Genomic DNA, 17613 nt, shown 5'->3' with positions numbered 1-17613 from the left:
TTTTTAATTAGAAATTATTTTCTTTTTTTTCTCATTTAAATGCTCTGTGTGTGTCTCAAACCACAATTCGTAGTCTTTCCACATACTCGGTTACATGAAATGATCTCAACATTTTTGTGTGAACATTAAGATAAACATGTCAATTTTGTCTTTTTGTAGCTTTAAAATTTGTGAAAAAAAAAAATCTCATTCCTTATCTTAATTTTTGTGCCTTCTTATGTAGGATGTAATGTCCCTTTTTACTTAAATTACATGTTTATCTATATCTGCATGTCAGGGGTGTATCCGGAATTTTTGGGGGAGCCTCGCTAGATTTTGTCAATTTTCAGTTAAAATTGGAGGAATTTTGAGGAATTTTGAGGAATTTTGAGGAATTTCCGGATGATTTTCATGAAAATCACAAAAAAATTGAACAAAATTTCCCAAAAAAACAAGGGTTCAACCCCATAGTCCCCTCCTCCCCCCTCATCACACCCCTGTCACCAATATCTCCATATCATCCCATCCTCATATCTGCATAACATACAAGACACATAAAAACAAGCAAACATAATTTTTAGAGACTAAGTAAAACTTCATATATGGATTCAAAATATTCACGAATGTACAGCACATAAAGATGGAAGAGAACATAAAGTGAATGTGAGTAAAGCGATTCCTCATGGGTGCAATATATGACGTCAAACATGATTTTCAAATTTTCTCGCTTCTTTTTTTTGCCGTGCTGGGTTTTTTGGATAAGAAAAAGTTTTTCGTTCGAGGTTGAATTGAGGGAATTGGTGGAACTGAAATTTTGAGGTTATGTGGATGTTTTTTGTGATTAAAAATTGGTAAAAAATGAGAGAATTTTGAAGGTTTTGATGATTTTTGGAGGTCAAAAATGTCAAAAATGTCAAAAATTTCAAAAATCTTCCAAAATATTTCAAAATATCCAATCCAACACATTCCACATCATCTACAGTCCTACATACATCAACCAGTCATCATCAATCAATATTCATATATCCACAATGGTAAACTCATCGCAAATGACTGCAAATTAAAATTCATCCAAGCAAGAAATGAAGTCATTTTCCTTAAGTAAACATGAATCAGCATCGGCATCAGAAGCAGCAACAACAAAAATTTCATTTCAGTTCCTATTAATTCTTTATTACTGTTGGATATTGACTTCATATCCCTCTCATATATCCCTGCCCAATGATACTCATATCCTTCATAATTTACTTCCCATACCAAATTCGACATGTACAGTCTTGTAAGACGAGGCAAATAATAAGCAAATAATCTAACAAGACTTTATGATTATTTGACTTTTTCCTAGCTCGGATTACAAAAATTTCTTCATTTTTTGCAGCATTTTCAATTTATTTTCATGCCACGGCACTGATTCTTATTTGCTTTATTTTTGTACACCGTGGAAATTTATGTGTAAACACATGTGGTGAATTTATTGACTTAACGAGGACTTTATTGGTAAGGCGGAATTGTTTATTACACGAGGCAGATTTTTGTGTGTTTTTTCTGCCAATTGGAGAGTAAAAATAATTATAAATGGAAGTAGGGAGCTGCAGGGTTGGATTTGATATTGATGTAATTTGCGAAAGTCAATTTAATTGGATAAAAGTCACTCTGACATTGGGTAAAAGTCACTCTGACATTGGGTAACAGTCACTCTGACATTGGGTAAAAGTCACTCTGACATTGGGTAAAAGTCACTCTGACATTGGGTAAAAGTTGCTCTGACATTGGGTAAAAGTCACTCTGACATTGGGTAAAAGTCACTCTGACATTGGGTAAAAGTCACTCTGACATTGGGTAAAAGTTGCTCTGACATTGGGTAAAAGTCACTCTGACATTGGGTAAAAGTCACTCTGACATTGGGTAAAAGTCACACTGAAATTGGGTAAAAGTCACTCTAACATTGGGTAAAAGTCATTCCTACCAAGCATCTCAATGAAATCCATCCTTAATCTAGAAGCAAGTCAATCTATGATCCTCTTAATCACCATATGCTATCCCAGTAAACACCACATACAATCCACAATAAAACGCATGCTAACATGACACAACCTACATATATGCAGCAATAACAATAAAAAGCCAACAACAATAATAATAATAACAATAAGATTAAAGAACAAAGTTAATTTAACATTTATAGCAAGTTCAATAAAAAAGGAAGAAGAATTTCTCGTTATTGTGAGAAAAGAAATTACTTTATGACACCGTTGAGGCATATTGGAATTAAAAAAGAATGTGCTGAAATTCTCATTTGATGTACTAAAATTTTTTGGGAATTGTTGTTGAGGTAGGGATGATGATAATGAGGAAGAAGAAGTAGGAAATAAATAAGGAATTGATGGAAGATTGTGTGAGGGGGTGGTGGGGTTGATTTGTGAGGGGGTTGTAGGGTGTTGTGGAATGTTGTAGATGCAAGACTGGTATGGCAAAGTGATATGTCTACCCAATGCCACTGTACCATATCAATAGTGTACCTGTAACTAACCCTACAATCAACAGAGAAGCCTGAACCTGGATTTAATGAACAAGTTTGAATTTGGAACCAGGGTAACAGAGGTACATTTAATGGGGAAGGGTTTGGGGGCCTAGATTCCTCCCCTTCCACCTCTCTTCCAAAATCACAACCATTTATTACAATTTAAATTTATTCCTAAAATAATCACTAAAAATTACATCATCCTTAAAATTTAGAAAACCATCCAATCCACCAGAATTTAGTTCTCCTTCTAGGCTTCAGAATGATATTTTCTGTTTTAGCTGTTCCAGATGAGTTCATGAACTCAACCATAGGCAGGTAAACCTCTTTCTTAGCTCTCCGACTTCCTTCAAAATCGTAATGATTGAAGTTCTTGATCAATCTGAAGTTTTTCACATTTGGTAGATTGTCTCGTAATTTTTCGACATCCTGAAAGAATTGAGATAATTGTTAGATAATTAATGACTAAAGTTGATTATTTTAGGAACCAAGCAAGGATGTAGAAAGAGGAGAGGTGGTTGATGTCCCAAAGTATACCCCATCACCCTGAAATCGCTCTTAGCACCAAGTCAAAGTCGCAAAACCGGAAGAAATGTATTTGATCTCTTCATGGACACTCCCCTGGCGCCAAGTTAGAGTCACACTTAACTAAAGCTTAATTTTTTTGATCGATAAACCAACTTGAGCTATTCAGGCTTCTTAAGAAAGGCACAAGACAGTGAAATGACCGAAAATCCAACCCAAGACAAACTTAGTCATAACCTAAGGCCGGATTTTATTGAATTTAACCTAAGACAAGAGTCACGCTGGCCTAGAGCCGGATTATTGCTTGATTAACAGATTTGATCTATTCAAGCTGCTTAACAAATCCCGGAAATCACAAAGCAAAGAAACGGATGAAGATCCAACTCGAGACCAACTTAATCCTTGTCTGAGAACGAATTTCTTCAAATCAAACCGAAAGCTAGAACCAAGCCTGTTTAGGGCTGGATTTTAGGACATTTTTACACCGTGCGTTTTCCAAGAATGCACTCTTGTGTCTCAAAAAGACTTCAAGTGTGTCATGAAAGTATGACAACGCAATAAGAGTCATACTAGGAAATTCTGTAAAAGGCCACATTACGGAACACTGAGCTTGAACTTAAGGACATATCCAGGAGGAAATGGAAGAGCCTCTGAGCTCCAACAACTTACCCTTCTCTCAGTAAATCCATCCTGTCCAGCACAATAAATATAAACTGGTGCATCAACCAACTTCAAATCATAATCTGGTGGCTTCTCAGTTCCATATTTCTGCATATTCTCAGTTCCATAGTCAAATTGATGAAACCTCTCCGAATGCATCAACTGTAAAAAGTGCAGCAACTGCTTCTTACTAGTATAAGGCGTAAAGACATTCAAAAAATTCCTTAGTGCCTCAAGATCAGCCTCAAGTTTGTAAATATTTCCACCAACAGTCATAAATTCGAGGATTAAGCACGGCAGGAGCTTAAATGGCTTGGATTTGTGGCAATATTCCTGCATAAATGGCTGAAATGTAGTCGCGACAGCTGTCAAGTTGACCATATTGTGATTTGTGAACAGCTCAACAATTTGCCGTCCATGGAACTTCATGATTGGATTCACAAAGTGACTCATAAAGACAGCTGGACCTGCCAAGTGGATCTGCTCAATTTTTTGATTATATTCGGGCAACATCGACAGCAAAACCATCCCAACAGTCGCACCTTGTGAGAATCCAATGAAGAATAGCTTCTCATGTCCTGTAAAGTTCAGCACATAATCAATCATGGGCGGTAAATCCAAAATTCCAATTTCATGCCATCCAAAATCCCAAAATTCACTCGAATTTTTATCGTATTTTCTATGTGCTGTATACTGATTGCCACGTGCATTACCCAAATAGACATCAAATCCATTGTCGGACAGCACAAATGGCAGTGAATCTTGTTGTAGCTGCAAATATTCCAGTGATGACTCGATGACGCCGTGGATTAAAAAACAAGGCGGTTTTCTCACTTTTTGGATGGAATTTGGAACAATTCTGTGGATTGTTAGGGCATATCCATCAGATGTCTCAACACTGTGACTTTCACCTTTATAACCGAACTTTTTAATCACTTCCAAACTGTCGAACTTCTGTGAATTTACGAACGAGAGTGAAAAAATCAGAATTAAGTAGAAATTCATTGCTATAATGCGATGTGCACGCGTAGAAATTTAGACTGCAATTGAATGTGCGAGTAAAAATGATATTGGATTCGATGATAATCGATGCATTTAACAATCGAGTAAGAAATGGCGTGTAAGTAAGGCTGTATGAGATTCATCGGTTATTAAGGTTCTTCCGTAAGGTAATTGAATGATGTGAATCATTTGAGGTTATTGAGAAGTTGAAGCTTAGCAGGGGTATTTAAGGGGTTTTTAACGGGTCATTATAGGAGCCTCTAAGGGGTCCTTATAGGGGGTCTTTATGGGGTCCTCATAAGGGGGTCTTTAAGGGGTCCTTATAGGGGCCTTTAAGGGGTTCTTATAGGGGCCTTTAAGGGGTTCTTATAGGGGCCTTTAAGGGGTTCTTATAGGGGCCTTTAAGGGGTCCTTATAGGGGCCTTTAAGGGGTCCTTATAGGGGCCTTTAAGGGGTCCTTATAGGGGCCTTTAAGGGGTCCTTATAGGGGCCTTTAAGGGGTCCTTATAGGGGCCTTTAAGGGGTCCTTATAGGGGCCTTTAAGCAACACTCTTGTGGATGGAAGATAGGGAGTTGACCGAGATCTTGGTACTTCTCCTGAAACGGACCCCAATACTCATTCCTTCCTCCCTTCCTTCCAATTTTGCGAGAATTTTGTCCCTTTTGAATTTTATTGCTTTAAACACTTGAAATTAATCCAATAACACCTCAAGCTACACCTTTATGCTGTGACAAATGCTGTAACACCGTCAACATAGTTCAAGTGCATCAAAGTTCATCATCCAACAACGTCCTTCAATTGAACTAGTTCTGAAGAGCACAAAAGGTTTAATGAACATTACACATATCTCTTTTAATACTTATAGACCGTTGTGATCAGCGGGAATGAAAAGAATTCAAAAGAAAGAGAAATAATAAATTCCTGTTGATTTATTGATGCAATTTTTATGAGTCAGAATGCAATTGTTTTGGTCTGTTGGGGATTTTGTGGTCAATTACTATTCAATTATTGGTGAGGAAATATCAAAGAGAATAAAGCCGGTAGATGGATGCAGTGGAAAGGAGGAATTGAACTGTGTAATTATTACGATGACATTTGGTTTTTATGGTCAGCAGCTGATTTGTGGTGAGATTTTATCAAGTTATAGATGTTGGAAATTAGGGTTGGAAAGAGACTGTGACTGATATTGAGACAAATACAGTGACTGGGACCAAGAACGGGACCGAAAACAAGACTGGGACCGAGAACAAGACTTAGAACGGGATCAAGAAATGGACCGAGAATTTAATTCAGATTGAAACTGTGACTGAATCTGCGACCAAGACTGAGGTTAAGACTGAAATCGGAACCGGAAACCGAGAACGTGACCGAGACTATGACTGAGACTGAGACTGAAACTGAGAACAAGATCGAGAATGGGATTCAGATTGGAACTGAGACCGAGGACGAGACTGAGAACAATATTAAGGCTGAAACTGGATCCGAGAACCGGGAATGGACCATGACCAGGACTGAGACTGGGATTGAGATTGAGACTGAGACACTGAGACACTGAGACTCAGACTCAGCCTAAGCATAAGACTGAGACCTTGACTATGTCTCCGTACAGCTTCAACTTAACTCAGTAATTTCTCCACAATATTCCCATTGAACTCTAAAATGTCGATTAAGTAACACAAGTGATTCATGTAGAACTTGCGACCTTGACCGTCGCTACTTCATCGTTCATTTAATCTTGCACACACTAATATGAGAGTCAAGTACTTCCACATGAGTACACAACTGAACATAAAAATGTAAACAAGTCGATCATCTGTTCACCATACATCCACAAATGTTGCTCAGAAATCAGTTACCAAATGCCGGTCTCTCATGAAAATATTCTCAAAAATTGTGGATGTATAGGAATGAGATAATAGCTCTCAATTTACACATTTATGGCAGTAAATATCAAATTTTTGGACGAATTGTTATCAATTTAAAAAGAATAATTTACTAATTGAGTCAAGTGTAGCTGTGAGAGTGGCTTAACAAGCATTTTATCTAATTTCATATCAGATAATTTATCAGAAATTGAGTTTAAAAAACAAAGTTATCAGCAATTTTGGTGCTCATTTCATTTTGAGACATTTTGGTGAAAAGATCAAAAAAAAAGTGAAATAAAAAAATGGAAGTTTCGTTTAAAATTAATGGAAAGTGTTATAAAGGTAAGATGATTGGTTGATTTGTTGGCTATAGAATAGTATGAAGATGTATCTAAGACATGTCAGTAATTCATAGTTGATAGACCCTAGAAATCTGGATTTAAAAGTGCAATAAGACGTATAAAGTGGACTCTGAGCTTCCCAGAGTCCAGTTTTCGTCTTGAAGTCCAAGATTTCAATTTTTTGGATTCTAATCCTCATTCAGATCCGGATTCCAGAGAAAATCCCATCAAAAATGTAGCCCTGCAGCAAAAAATTGACATAATGTGCTCTGAAACTTTCTTATCATAGACATAAGCCTTAAAATAGATATCAGAGTTAGTTGTTGTGATGACAATTAGATTTTCCATTATCATAGCTCAAGCTTAACTGATTAGAAGCATAGATTGATATCAATATTTGATTAATCATGTCACCAAAATTCTAACTTGCTTAAATGTTCCAAAATCTTATTTCAGCTCATCCATCAACTGTTCCATTGAACACATCATTGAACTCTTTCATCAGAAATTATGCAAACTTATCTGGAACAAAGTTCATGTGCTTAGAAGGCTTCTGTGGAGTGTGTACGGTATCAATGAAGTATGTTCATCCTGTGACTAATCAAGAGACAACAGTTGCTGTTAATTCTGTAAGTAATTGAACTTGCAAATCATGGGACAGAAAGACAATTGCTGTACCTAACCGCTTTTAGCTACAGCTGTGACTTTTCTGTACCATCAAATCATCCTCATTGCAATTTAGAGTCTAAATCTCCTAACCTTACCCATTACCAACATTTTAACCCTTCTCCATCTATCCACAGTGCATGCAGAACATCTACTCATGCCACAACACTGAAATCACAACAGTTGAAGGTATTGGAAGCACAAAAACAGGCCTACACAAAATCCAAAAGCAGATCGTCAAAAATCATGGAATTCAATGTGGTTACTGCACACCCGGCATGGTCATGAACATGTATTCACTCCTTAAGTCCAAAAATAATCAAGTTAAAGCCTCAGAAATTGAAAATTCATTTGGTGGAAATTTCTGTCGTTGTACTGGATATCGTCCGATTATGGATGCATTTAAGGGTTTGGCTGTTGATGGCGATTGCAGCGGTGACATTGAGGATGCTGATAAGATTAAAATATGCAGCAAGACTGGTGCTGCATGTCAAGGAAAATGTGAAGGAAGGAAGGACGAAAAGTTGAGTTTTGAGTTTGAAGATGCAACAAAATGGCATCGAGTGACAGACATTGAGGACATTTTTGAGGTTTTGGATGGATTGAAGGATGATGAGGGATATATGCTGGTTGCTGGATATGTGGGACATGAGGTCTGTAAGGGATATAAGAGCATCAAGTCATATATTGATATTTCTGCTGTTAAGGCACTTAAGTCTTACAATTTGACTGAAAATGGACTAGAAATTGGCGGAAGTGCCACAATAACTGAAGCTATGGACATTTTTAAGGCTGTTATGGACCAAAATTCCAATTTTTCATATCTATCTAAAGTCTACGACCATTTTGACTTGATTGCCAACATTGCAATCAGGAATGTAGCCACAATAGCTGGAAATTTAGCAATTAAGAATTTCCATGACTTCCAGTCCGACATTTTCGTGGTTCTTCAAGCTGTTGATGCCAAACTTGAAATTGCCACATCCAAAACTGCCCGTAAAGTCATCTCAATGGCTGAATTCCTGGAACTAGACATGAACAAGAAGCTGATCACTAAAATCATACTTCCTGCATATAATCCAGCAACAACCAAATTCGGATCATACAAAATCATGCCTAGATCGCAAAATACACCAGCTTATGTCAATGCTGCATTTTTAGTCCAACTTGATGCTCAAAAAATCACAAAAGCCAACATTTGCTACGGCGGAATCAGCACAACATTCAGAAGAGCTGAAAATGTTGAGCGATTCTTAATCGGCAAGGACATTCAGGACAGTCAAGTCCTAACAGCTGCAATTGACATCCTAGCCAATGAAGTCACTCCAACACCAACTCAACTCCCAATATCCACAGACTTCCGCAAGAATCTAGCAACTTCCTTATTCTACAAATTCATCCTCAGCATCCTGCCTGATGACAAAATCGACCAAAAATTCAAAAGCGGCGCCAAACTGCTCAGCACGGAAGTTTCAATATCCTCAAGGAATTTCGATAAATTTGACAGTCAAACTGCTTTAGGAAATCCAACACCAAATGTTAAAGGTGACATCCTGTCAACTGGCGAGGCTAAATTCACGAATGACATGCCAAAAATGGTCAATGAGCTTTATGCAGCATTTGTGACTGGAAAGAAGATTCATGGTGTTATTAAAGAGATTGATGCTAGTGAGGCATTGGTAAGTGATGGGTTAGGGATGGTCAGGGCTGTCCAGGGTTGTCCAAACTGTGTGCCATGGCACCCTTTGGTGGTAAAAGATGACGGAAGCTGCATACGGCATGTGATTCATGGGATTTTGACACTTTTGTGCAAAGGAACACAGTTTGGATAGCACTGAATTAAGGAGGGACTCTTTGTAAGGGGGACAAGGCTGCCCCAGACCAGGATACATCCCAGCATGAACCTTGATATTCATATCAGCTTCTGTCAAGTTCCTGTCAAATTTCCATCAATTTTTTCACTAAAATCCTCAATATTCCAGAAACTTCCAGGTGTAACAGGGTTCTACTCAGCCAAAGACATCCCCGGAAAGAACTCATTCATGCCTGAAAACTTCCTATTTGTCATTGAACAAGAAGAAATCTTTTGCAGCTCTAAAATTTTATTCCACAATCAGCCAGTCGGTATTGTCTTGGCTGATACCTTTGAGTTGGCATATGAGGCAGCAAAGCTGGTTGTTGTGACGTATGAGGAGGATTCGGGTGATGATGGTGAGTTGTGGGGTAGGGTATTAGGTGGTCTTGAGTGGCACAATGACGGAAATTGCTTAATGGGTCGAAATTGGCCGTCTTGGTGCCGTGGAAGTGACTTTAAGTCATTTCCACGTCTTACAGTCGATTTGACGACGTTGTGGCTTAGCATTAACCCAATTCCATCCATTTTCCAGACCAAAAGCTCATCCTAACTTTCGACGACATCAAGACATCCCCACAGAACCTAGAACTCGACACAGAATTCAGTAAAATTCTTGAAAATCCACCAAATCCAACTGACTACACATCAGTGTCCGGTAAGTTCCATGTCGGTTCCCAATACCATTACTACATGGAGACACAAACCTGCATCTGCATACCAAGTGAAAAAGGCATGGAAGTCTATTCATCGACACAATGGATTGATGCTGTACAAGCTGCAATATCCGAAACAATCAACATGCCGAGGAACCAAATCAATGTCTATGTGTCAAGGCTTGGTGGTGGATTTGGCGGGAAAGTATCAAGATCAGCACAAATTGGTGCTGCATGTGCTGTTGGTGCTTATCATACAAATCGTCCTGTAAGGTTTGTAGAGTCAATGCATGACAATATGAGCATTAGTGGACTAAGATGTCCAAATGTCAACGAATATGACGTCAAATTTGACAAAAATGGCAAAATTTTGCATCTTAATCATGAATACATTGAGGACTTTGGCTGTAGCTTCAATGAGCCAGTCACCATGGGTGCTACACCCTTCTCATGTCACTTGTATGATGACTCAAACTACAATATTGCTGCATATAAAGGTAGAACCAATAAGGCATCATTCACATGGTGTCGAGCACCAGGACCTCTCGAGGGTGTTGCTATGATTGAAAATACAATGGAGCATATAGCATGGAAGTTGAAGAAAGACCCGATTGAGGTTAGAATTGCTAATTTGCCTGAAGGAAGTGAGATGAAGAATCAGTTGGAATTGTTTGTTAAGGAATGTGGTGAGTATTGAGTTAAGACAAGGTTGCTATGTCTAGGAGCCTCATTAGGTACCCAGGGGTAGCCAGAGAGTATGGCCCATCCCCCTTACACCTGGAAGTTCTGGTCATATTCATCTAATCTTTCCCAATTTCCCCAGACTACTACAACCGTCTATCCCAAATCCAAGCCTTCAACTCATCCAACCGTTGGACCAAACGTGGCATATCCATTGTCCCTGTCAAGTACCCCACAGAATACTTCGGAACCCTTCATGCCTTAGTGTCAATCTTCTATCGCGATGGCTCAGTGTCTGTTAGTGTTGGTGGCATTGAAATGGGTCAAGGGCTGGTCACAAAAGTCACACAAACAGCTTCACATGCTCTAAATATTCCAATGGACAAGATTAACATTAAATGGGTGAATTCCATGACGGCACCAAATGCGACTGTGTCCGGTGGAAATATCACAAGTGAAATATCATGTGAGGCTGTGAGAAGGGCTTGTGAGATGCTGAATGAACGGCTGGAAGCAGTCAGAGTTGAGCATAAAATCACAGAATGGGAGAAGTTGGTCGATAAGGCATACGAGCAGCAAGTCGACTTGTCAGCATTTTACATGTTTAAGCCATCAGATCTACCAAATTATGACATTTGGGGTACAACATGTACCGAAGTTGAGGTTGACATACTCACTGGAAATATTCAAATTCCAAGAGTTGACATCACTGTCGATTGTGAAAGTGTCAATCCAACAGTGGACATAGGACAGATGGAAGGTGGCTTTGTGATGGGACTTGGACTGTGGCTGATGGAAAAAATTGTTCATGATCCAAAAACTGGACAGCTATTGACAAATGGAACTTGGAATTACATCAATCCAGGTGTTAAGGATATACCAAAGGACTTTAGGGTCAATATTATAAGACGTGAAGGAAATGGGGAACGGATTGTGAGCTCAAAAGGTGAGGAATTGAGGATTTTAAAGCTTAAATGGATTTATATGCTTAATTTCAATTTTAGCTGCCGGAGAACCGCCACTAGTCATGTCTGTGTCCATCTTATTTGCACTAAGACAGGCACTAAATTCAGCTAGGATCGACTCTGGACTTGAGGATGAATATTTTCTACTTGGTGGACCAGCAACTGGTGAAGATCGATTTTTGATAGCAAATACGAAGCCTGAAATGTTGAGAATTTGAGTGATTTGTGAGGGTTAGTTGGGGAAGAGGAGGGGTTCTGGGGTTGGGGATGTTCGGAAGTTACGTAAGGCTTGATATTGCATTTTTCAAGCCTCAATTCTCACTGTGCCACTTTGTGATAAATTCATGTGCCAAAATTCGGGCTTAGTAGGGAATTTTAGAGCTTCTCACTTCTCTAAGCGTTACGTAACTTACGAACGTCCCCAAATTCACTCAATTATGTCAATTTATATACAATTTTGTGGTTAGAATTGCCCTAAAATTATCAAAAAATTGTCTCAATTAAAGCTACAATAAATGAAGCTTAATTGCTGAGTTTTTGTCAATTTTTAGGTAGTTAATATGCTTAATTTTGGAATTTCAGACTTAGTTTAGCCATACAGTCAATAACACTGATCAAAAAATATTGTCAAGTCACTGACAATCAGGTCAAATTCACCTTAAAATGTCTCAAATCTTTATTATTGCTCTAACTTTAAGTTTAATACATGCTAAAATATTGATAATTCCGGATACAAGTAAGTATACAGCACATGTAGGTCATCCACTGGAATTGACTATAAATTGACTACCTGTTACTCAATTATAAACAGGGTTGTTAAACGCAGAATCTGGTATGTTTTGAAAATATGTCACATGTAAAAATGTGTGAATATCCACATATATCCACATATATCCACACATACCCACACATTTTTCCCTGTGCATACATAAATTATGTGGAATATGCATTTACATTCTTTAAAACAGAGTGTCTTGTAACAACCCTGATTATAACTAAGTGTCACACCAGAGTTCAAGAATCAGGACCCCAAAAGTCCAAATAGGCATCTCCGCTGGAGTCTGAACTACAATCTCGAAAGGCACACGGCGTAGAAATGACCAAAAATCGATCCCCAGGCTTACGTTATTCTTACCTAGGTCAGCTTTGATTCGATATACATTCAGAACAGAGTCAAGTTAGTCTAGAGCCGGAATTTCTACACCATGTGCTTTTTGGGGACTTTAATATAGGCTTAACTTTATAGACTTTTCTGATCAGTTCCTATATTATTCCAGAACTCTCATCATGCGAAGATTGGAGCACCATCAAGGGCTTCCACATAGACTTAATAGACACATCAAACCTCAAAATCATCCGTACAAATGAATCTCAATCATTTTATCAAGGTTCAATCAAGTTCCTCAAAGACTTAACCAAAGTTCCTGGCAGAATTCTTTATGAGAAGCTAAGTCAGGGTGAATGGAGCATGCTGGGATTCGATGGCAAATATGGTGACTTTTGTCATTCTTATCATGATAGGACTCAGCCACTTTATTATACAATGGATCATTTTCCAAAGTGTCCGATTGAAGCTGGGGTAAGGTTCTGGGTATTTTTGGGGAAAAAAGGTGTTTTGTGGTCAGAATAAGATTGCAAGTGTAGCATAGGCAGTCGTCTAGGACGTACACACCCTTATAGCCCCATTATAAATCCCTGGAATTTCATTTTTGTCGGTCATTTTTTGTAAAATTCTAAAATCCTCAATTTTCACAAAACTAACTTCATTTCCTGTATCTTTTCAGACTGAATGGACATTCAACATGGTTCCATTCACCCTAATGGCCCTCAATGTCGATCCAATGCCACCACAATACATCGGACGTTGGCGACTGATAACAATTTATGAGCTTATAATTGATGGAATCAGATACTTTGAATGCAGAAAGGTTCACTTTGAGATTGTCGATACTGAAAAGTCGAGGAACTCAAATGGAGTGATAGGGGTTAAGGGACAGAGAAGTGGATAGGTTGTGAAGTGTTTTAAGTGAATTTTGGGGACATGTTGGAATGAAGCTGAGTTGGTGGTTGGGTTTGGTATGAATTTGGGAAGAATGGAAGAGTCATGTTGCACTGAGTTTGTGTCTAAGGCTTCCAAAAGACTCGGATTCGGCAAATTCACGAGACATAGACTGAGACATAGACTGAGACATAGACTGAGACTAAGACTGACACTAAGACTGAGACTAAGACTGAGACTAAGACTGAGACTAAGACTGAGACTAAGACTGAGACTAAGACTGAGACTAAGACTGAGACTAAGACTGAGACTAAGACTGAGACTAAGACTGAGACTAAGACTGAGACTAAGACTGAGACTAAGACTGAGACTAAGACTGAGACTAAGACTGAGACTAAGACTGAGACTAAGACCAAGACCAAGACCTAGACCGAGATCTAGACCGAGACCTAGACTACCTTCGGGTGATCCAGGGTAGTTCTGGTCTCAGTCTCGACATTGGGAATCCTTTCTTGTGCCTTTTGGGTATGTTGCAGACTTGACGAGACATTGAGAGCTCAGAGTCCAAATTTTCAACTTTTAGACCCTCACTCCCCTTGATGAGAGTCAGGAGGCTCCCCTGGATAGCAGCAACTCCAATTCCCGTCCCCAACCCCCTCACATCCATCAAATTTCACCAACATTCAAGCCATCAACAAACCATAAAATTGTTTTAAATTTTCCATAACGTTGATTCCAATAAAGCACTCACATTCGTTCCTCATAACAAGTCAAGACTTGAACAAAGAGCAAACAAATTTGACTCAAATTTACATTTTCGCGCAATTTTTTCACTCCCTCTTTACTGTTCATTCGTCTATGAATTTAAACAAAAGGCAGTAAAAAAAATTTCGCGTCTGTGATTTATTTACCACATTTGATATGGATGAGAAAGGAAGTGGATTTTTTTTTAGCTGTGGCTTGTTTTTTGCATGTTTATTTGTGTATGTTAATGTAATCACTGGAGATTTATTACTTTTAAATTAGATTATCCGTTATTCCTTTTTGGTGCTTCCTTTTTTTGGGGCTGTTTGATGTGTGGATGTGGATGGGGCTATGGGGATGGATTGGGATGTGATTTTTGAGCCTGAATGACTGAGAAATTTTGAATAAAATTTGAAAAAAATTTAAAAATTCAAGAAAAAATTGAAAAAATTAAAAAAAAAAATTTAAAAAATTCAAAAAATTCAAAAAAACTCAAAAAACTCAAAAAACTCAAAAATTCAAAAAATTCAAAAAATTCAAAAAATTCAAAAAATTCAAAAATTCAAAAAATTCAAAAAATTTAAAAAATTTAAAAAACTCAAAAAATTCAAAAATTCAAAAAATTCAAAAAATTCAAAAAATTCAAAAAATTTAAAAATTCAAAAAAAATTCAAAAATTGAAAAAAAATCAAAATTATCCAAAATTGTCCCCAAAAATCATCAATCAAGTCAACTTTACTTCCTTTAAAAAAGGTCAAAATTCACATAATCAGTGTCTATTTCCATCCAACCCATGACCCCCTCCCCCTTCCCCCCTCTGATATCCATCCACAATTCATCCTTAATTCAAATCCCTCATTTTTATTATCTTCTCTTGATTTAAACAACCAACAAGTCAAGGCACAGCTCAAATAACACTAAATGAAATGAGAATCACACATAGGTATGCATACGCAGCAGCAGCAACAGAACCAAATGAGGATCGTGTAACAAGACAAGAGGAATGAAGAATGGAAATGGAAATGAGAATGAGTTATAACTGTAAGTAGTCAAGGCAAAGCGAGAGTCATCAAAATGGTCGCTGGGGATATAAGAGGGAGCAGCAACAGAATTTGGAGGATAATTGAAGGAAGTTGGAACTAAAGTGTGGAAAATTAAGGCGCAACTTGAATTTTTTTAGGATTTTTTCAGTTTTTTTCTTAAGTTTTTTCAATTTTAAAATTCCGCAAAAAATACCAAAAAATTGCAAAAAATCTTCAAAATATCCCCAAAAGACACTCAATCCAGTGACATCCCTCAACCTTAACCCTCCTCCCTCCCCTCCCTCTCCTTCACCATCATGACCTCTGTCCGCAATTTTCATTTTCATTTCCTTTCCTTCTTTTCTTTTTTTTCTCACTCTCAACTGCCACACACACACACACAATTTCCCAACGGACCAATGGATCATCTTTTTTCTGAGGAAAAGAAAAAGTAAAAAAAAAAAACTTTCTGACAAATGTGAATGTGGGGAGTTTTTATTATTTAATAAAAAATATATTTTTACTATATTTTGTTGTGTGTTGCCTAGTGAAAAGGAGCAAAAAAAAAAAAGGTTGTGGGAATGAGACTCTGTGGCTTGGATGAGAAATGAGTTTTTGTGTAGATTAAGGAGATGATTTGTGGGGGATTTTAGGGGGTCAAGTCGGTGTATTTTGTGGATTATTGAGCGAAGAGACCGAAGACCGAGCGACTGAGCAACCGAATGACTGAGCAACTGAATGACTGGGAAAACCGAGTGACTGAGCAAACTGAGTGACTGAGCAAACCGAGTAACTGAGCAACCGAGTGACTTAGCAAACCGAGTGACTGAGCAACCGAGTTACTGAGCAACCGAGTGACTAAGCAAACCGAGTGACTGAGCAAACCGAATGACTGAGCAAACCAAATGATTGAGCAACCGAATGACTGAGCAACCGAGCTATCAAGCGACCGAAGATCGAGATTGCAATTCAGAACCCCCAAAAACAACATCCCATCATCTACCTCAAAAGATGATTCCAAATGTGTGTAGCAATAAGGATGAGTTTCGTCCGAAAAAGTTGAATAATTTTTATTTTTTATTTTTTTATTTCATTTTCAAATGTGAAAATATTTTTCATGTCTGAATGTTCAAGTGTGAGGTGGTTGAGTATAACAACAAAGAAGGGACAGAGGAAGCAAGTCAGACATGAATTTCCATTTTTTTTTAGTTTTTGTTTCTTTGTGCTGTTTTATGACACATTCTGGTCAATCGAACATTTGAAAATGTATTTTTTATTGGATTTATTCAAATTCCATTTTTGTCAATTTTTGTGTGTTTGTTTTGAATTTTTGATGATTTTGGGGTAGCTAGTTGGCGTCTAAGCCGATGGTTGTCCAAAGGGCAGTCTAATGTGACTCTGACCTAGTGCCGGATTCGGATTAAATGCTCTACAATGCAAGGTATCGTACAGAACACCTTACAGACCACTATATTAGAGTCACGTCAGCCTAGCCCCGAATTTTGAATTAATTAACCGACTCATCCTATTCAGTGACTCATTATTGATCACAATTTGTCAATCTCTACCCAAATATCCCTTCCTAGTCACCCCAAAAATCCATCCACAATATCCAAATTTAATTTCAAATAAAAATTCAAAAATCAAAACAACAAAAAAAAAGGCAAATTTTCAAATTGGATTTTTGAAATTTTTGATGGATTTTTGGTGTTTTTTGCTCGTCCCTCATTCATTCTAATTCCTATTTTTAGATAAATTCATCATTGAATTTTGAATGAATTGAGTTATGAATTTTCAATAATATTTTTTGTGTAGTTGCTGCTGTTATTTGAGACTGAAAATATTCATTTGATTTGAATTATTGAGGGAAAAAATGTGAATTTGATTTGATGGATTTTTTGGGAGATTTTAATGACTTTTTTGTGTTATTTTGTAGAATTAGAAGGTGGATTGGATTACTTGGAATATTGGAAAATTCATGAAAATGTTGGAATTTGTATTGAAAATTGAGAAAATTGGGAGATTTGAGGATCAATTTTGAGTGACAATTCACTTATGACGTAGCACATCAAATTGACTTTTTAAAGAAGCTACCTCAATTCCTCCTTCATGTGATAACAGAATCTTAAACCCC

At 37.6% G+C, this 17613-nt stretch overlaps 3 protein-coding genes across 3 annotated transcripts; 2 read left to right on the top strand and 1 right to left on the bottom strand.

Moving 5' to 3' along the window:
• Positions 1 to 2704: 2704 nt before the first annotated feature.
• On the bottom strand, positions 2705 to 6741 carry LOC139100371 (lipase 3-like). Its single transcript, XM_070652988.1, has 3 exons — positions 6685 to 6741; positions 3695 to 4639; positions 2705 to 2929 (listed from the first exon to the last, which is right to left on the bottom strand). Exons 1-3 carry the CDS (start codon positions 6739 to 6741, stop codon positions 2705 to 2707), a joined length of 1227 nt encoding a protein of 408 aa, XP_070509089.1.
• Positions 6735 to 12258, top strand: LOC139100083 (uncharacterized). Its single transcript, XM_070652676.1, has 7 exons — positions 6735 to 6895; positions 7351 to 7523; positions 7698 to 9239; positions 9543 to 9771; positions 9948 to 10754; positions 10892 to 11695; positions 11754 to 12258. The coding sequence occupies exons 1-7, from the start codon at positions 6856 to 6858 to the stop codon at positions 11930 to 11932; spliced, it is 3774 nt and encodes a 1257-aa protein (XP_070508777.1). The 5' UTR covers positions 6735 to 6855; the 3' UTR covers positions 11933 to 12258.
• Positions 12259 to 12356: 98 nt separating this feature from the next.
• LOC139100334 (uncharacterized) lies at positions 12357 to 14796 on the top strand. The gene is made up of 3 exons (XM_070652955.1): positions 12357 to 12450; positions 12992 to 13293; positions 13499 to 14796. The coding sequence occupies exons 1-3, from the start codon at positions 12378 to 12380 to the stop codon at positions 13721 to 13723; spliced, it is 600 nt and encodes a 199-aa protein (XP_070509056.1). The 5' UTR covers positions 12357 to 12377; the 3' UTR covers positions 13724 to 14796.
• Positions 14797 to 17613: the final 2817 nt, after the last annotated feature.

Source organism: Chironomus tepperi, unplaced genomic scaffold (genome assembly GCF_022539635.2).
Source record: "Chironomus tepperi strain 1889 unplaced genomic scaffold, CSIRO-AGI_Ctep_v1 contig_58, whole genome shotgun sequence".
Classification (NCBI taxonomy): Eukaryota; Metazoa; Arthropoda; class Insecta; order Diptera; family Chironomidae; genus Chironomus; species Chironomus tepperi.
Note: the sequence above shows the minus strand (reverse complement) of the source record. Positions and strands in the feature narration are given on the sequence as shown.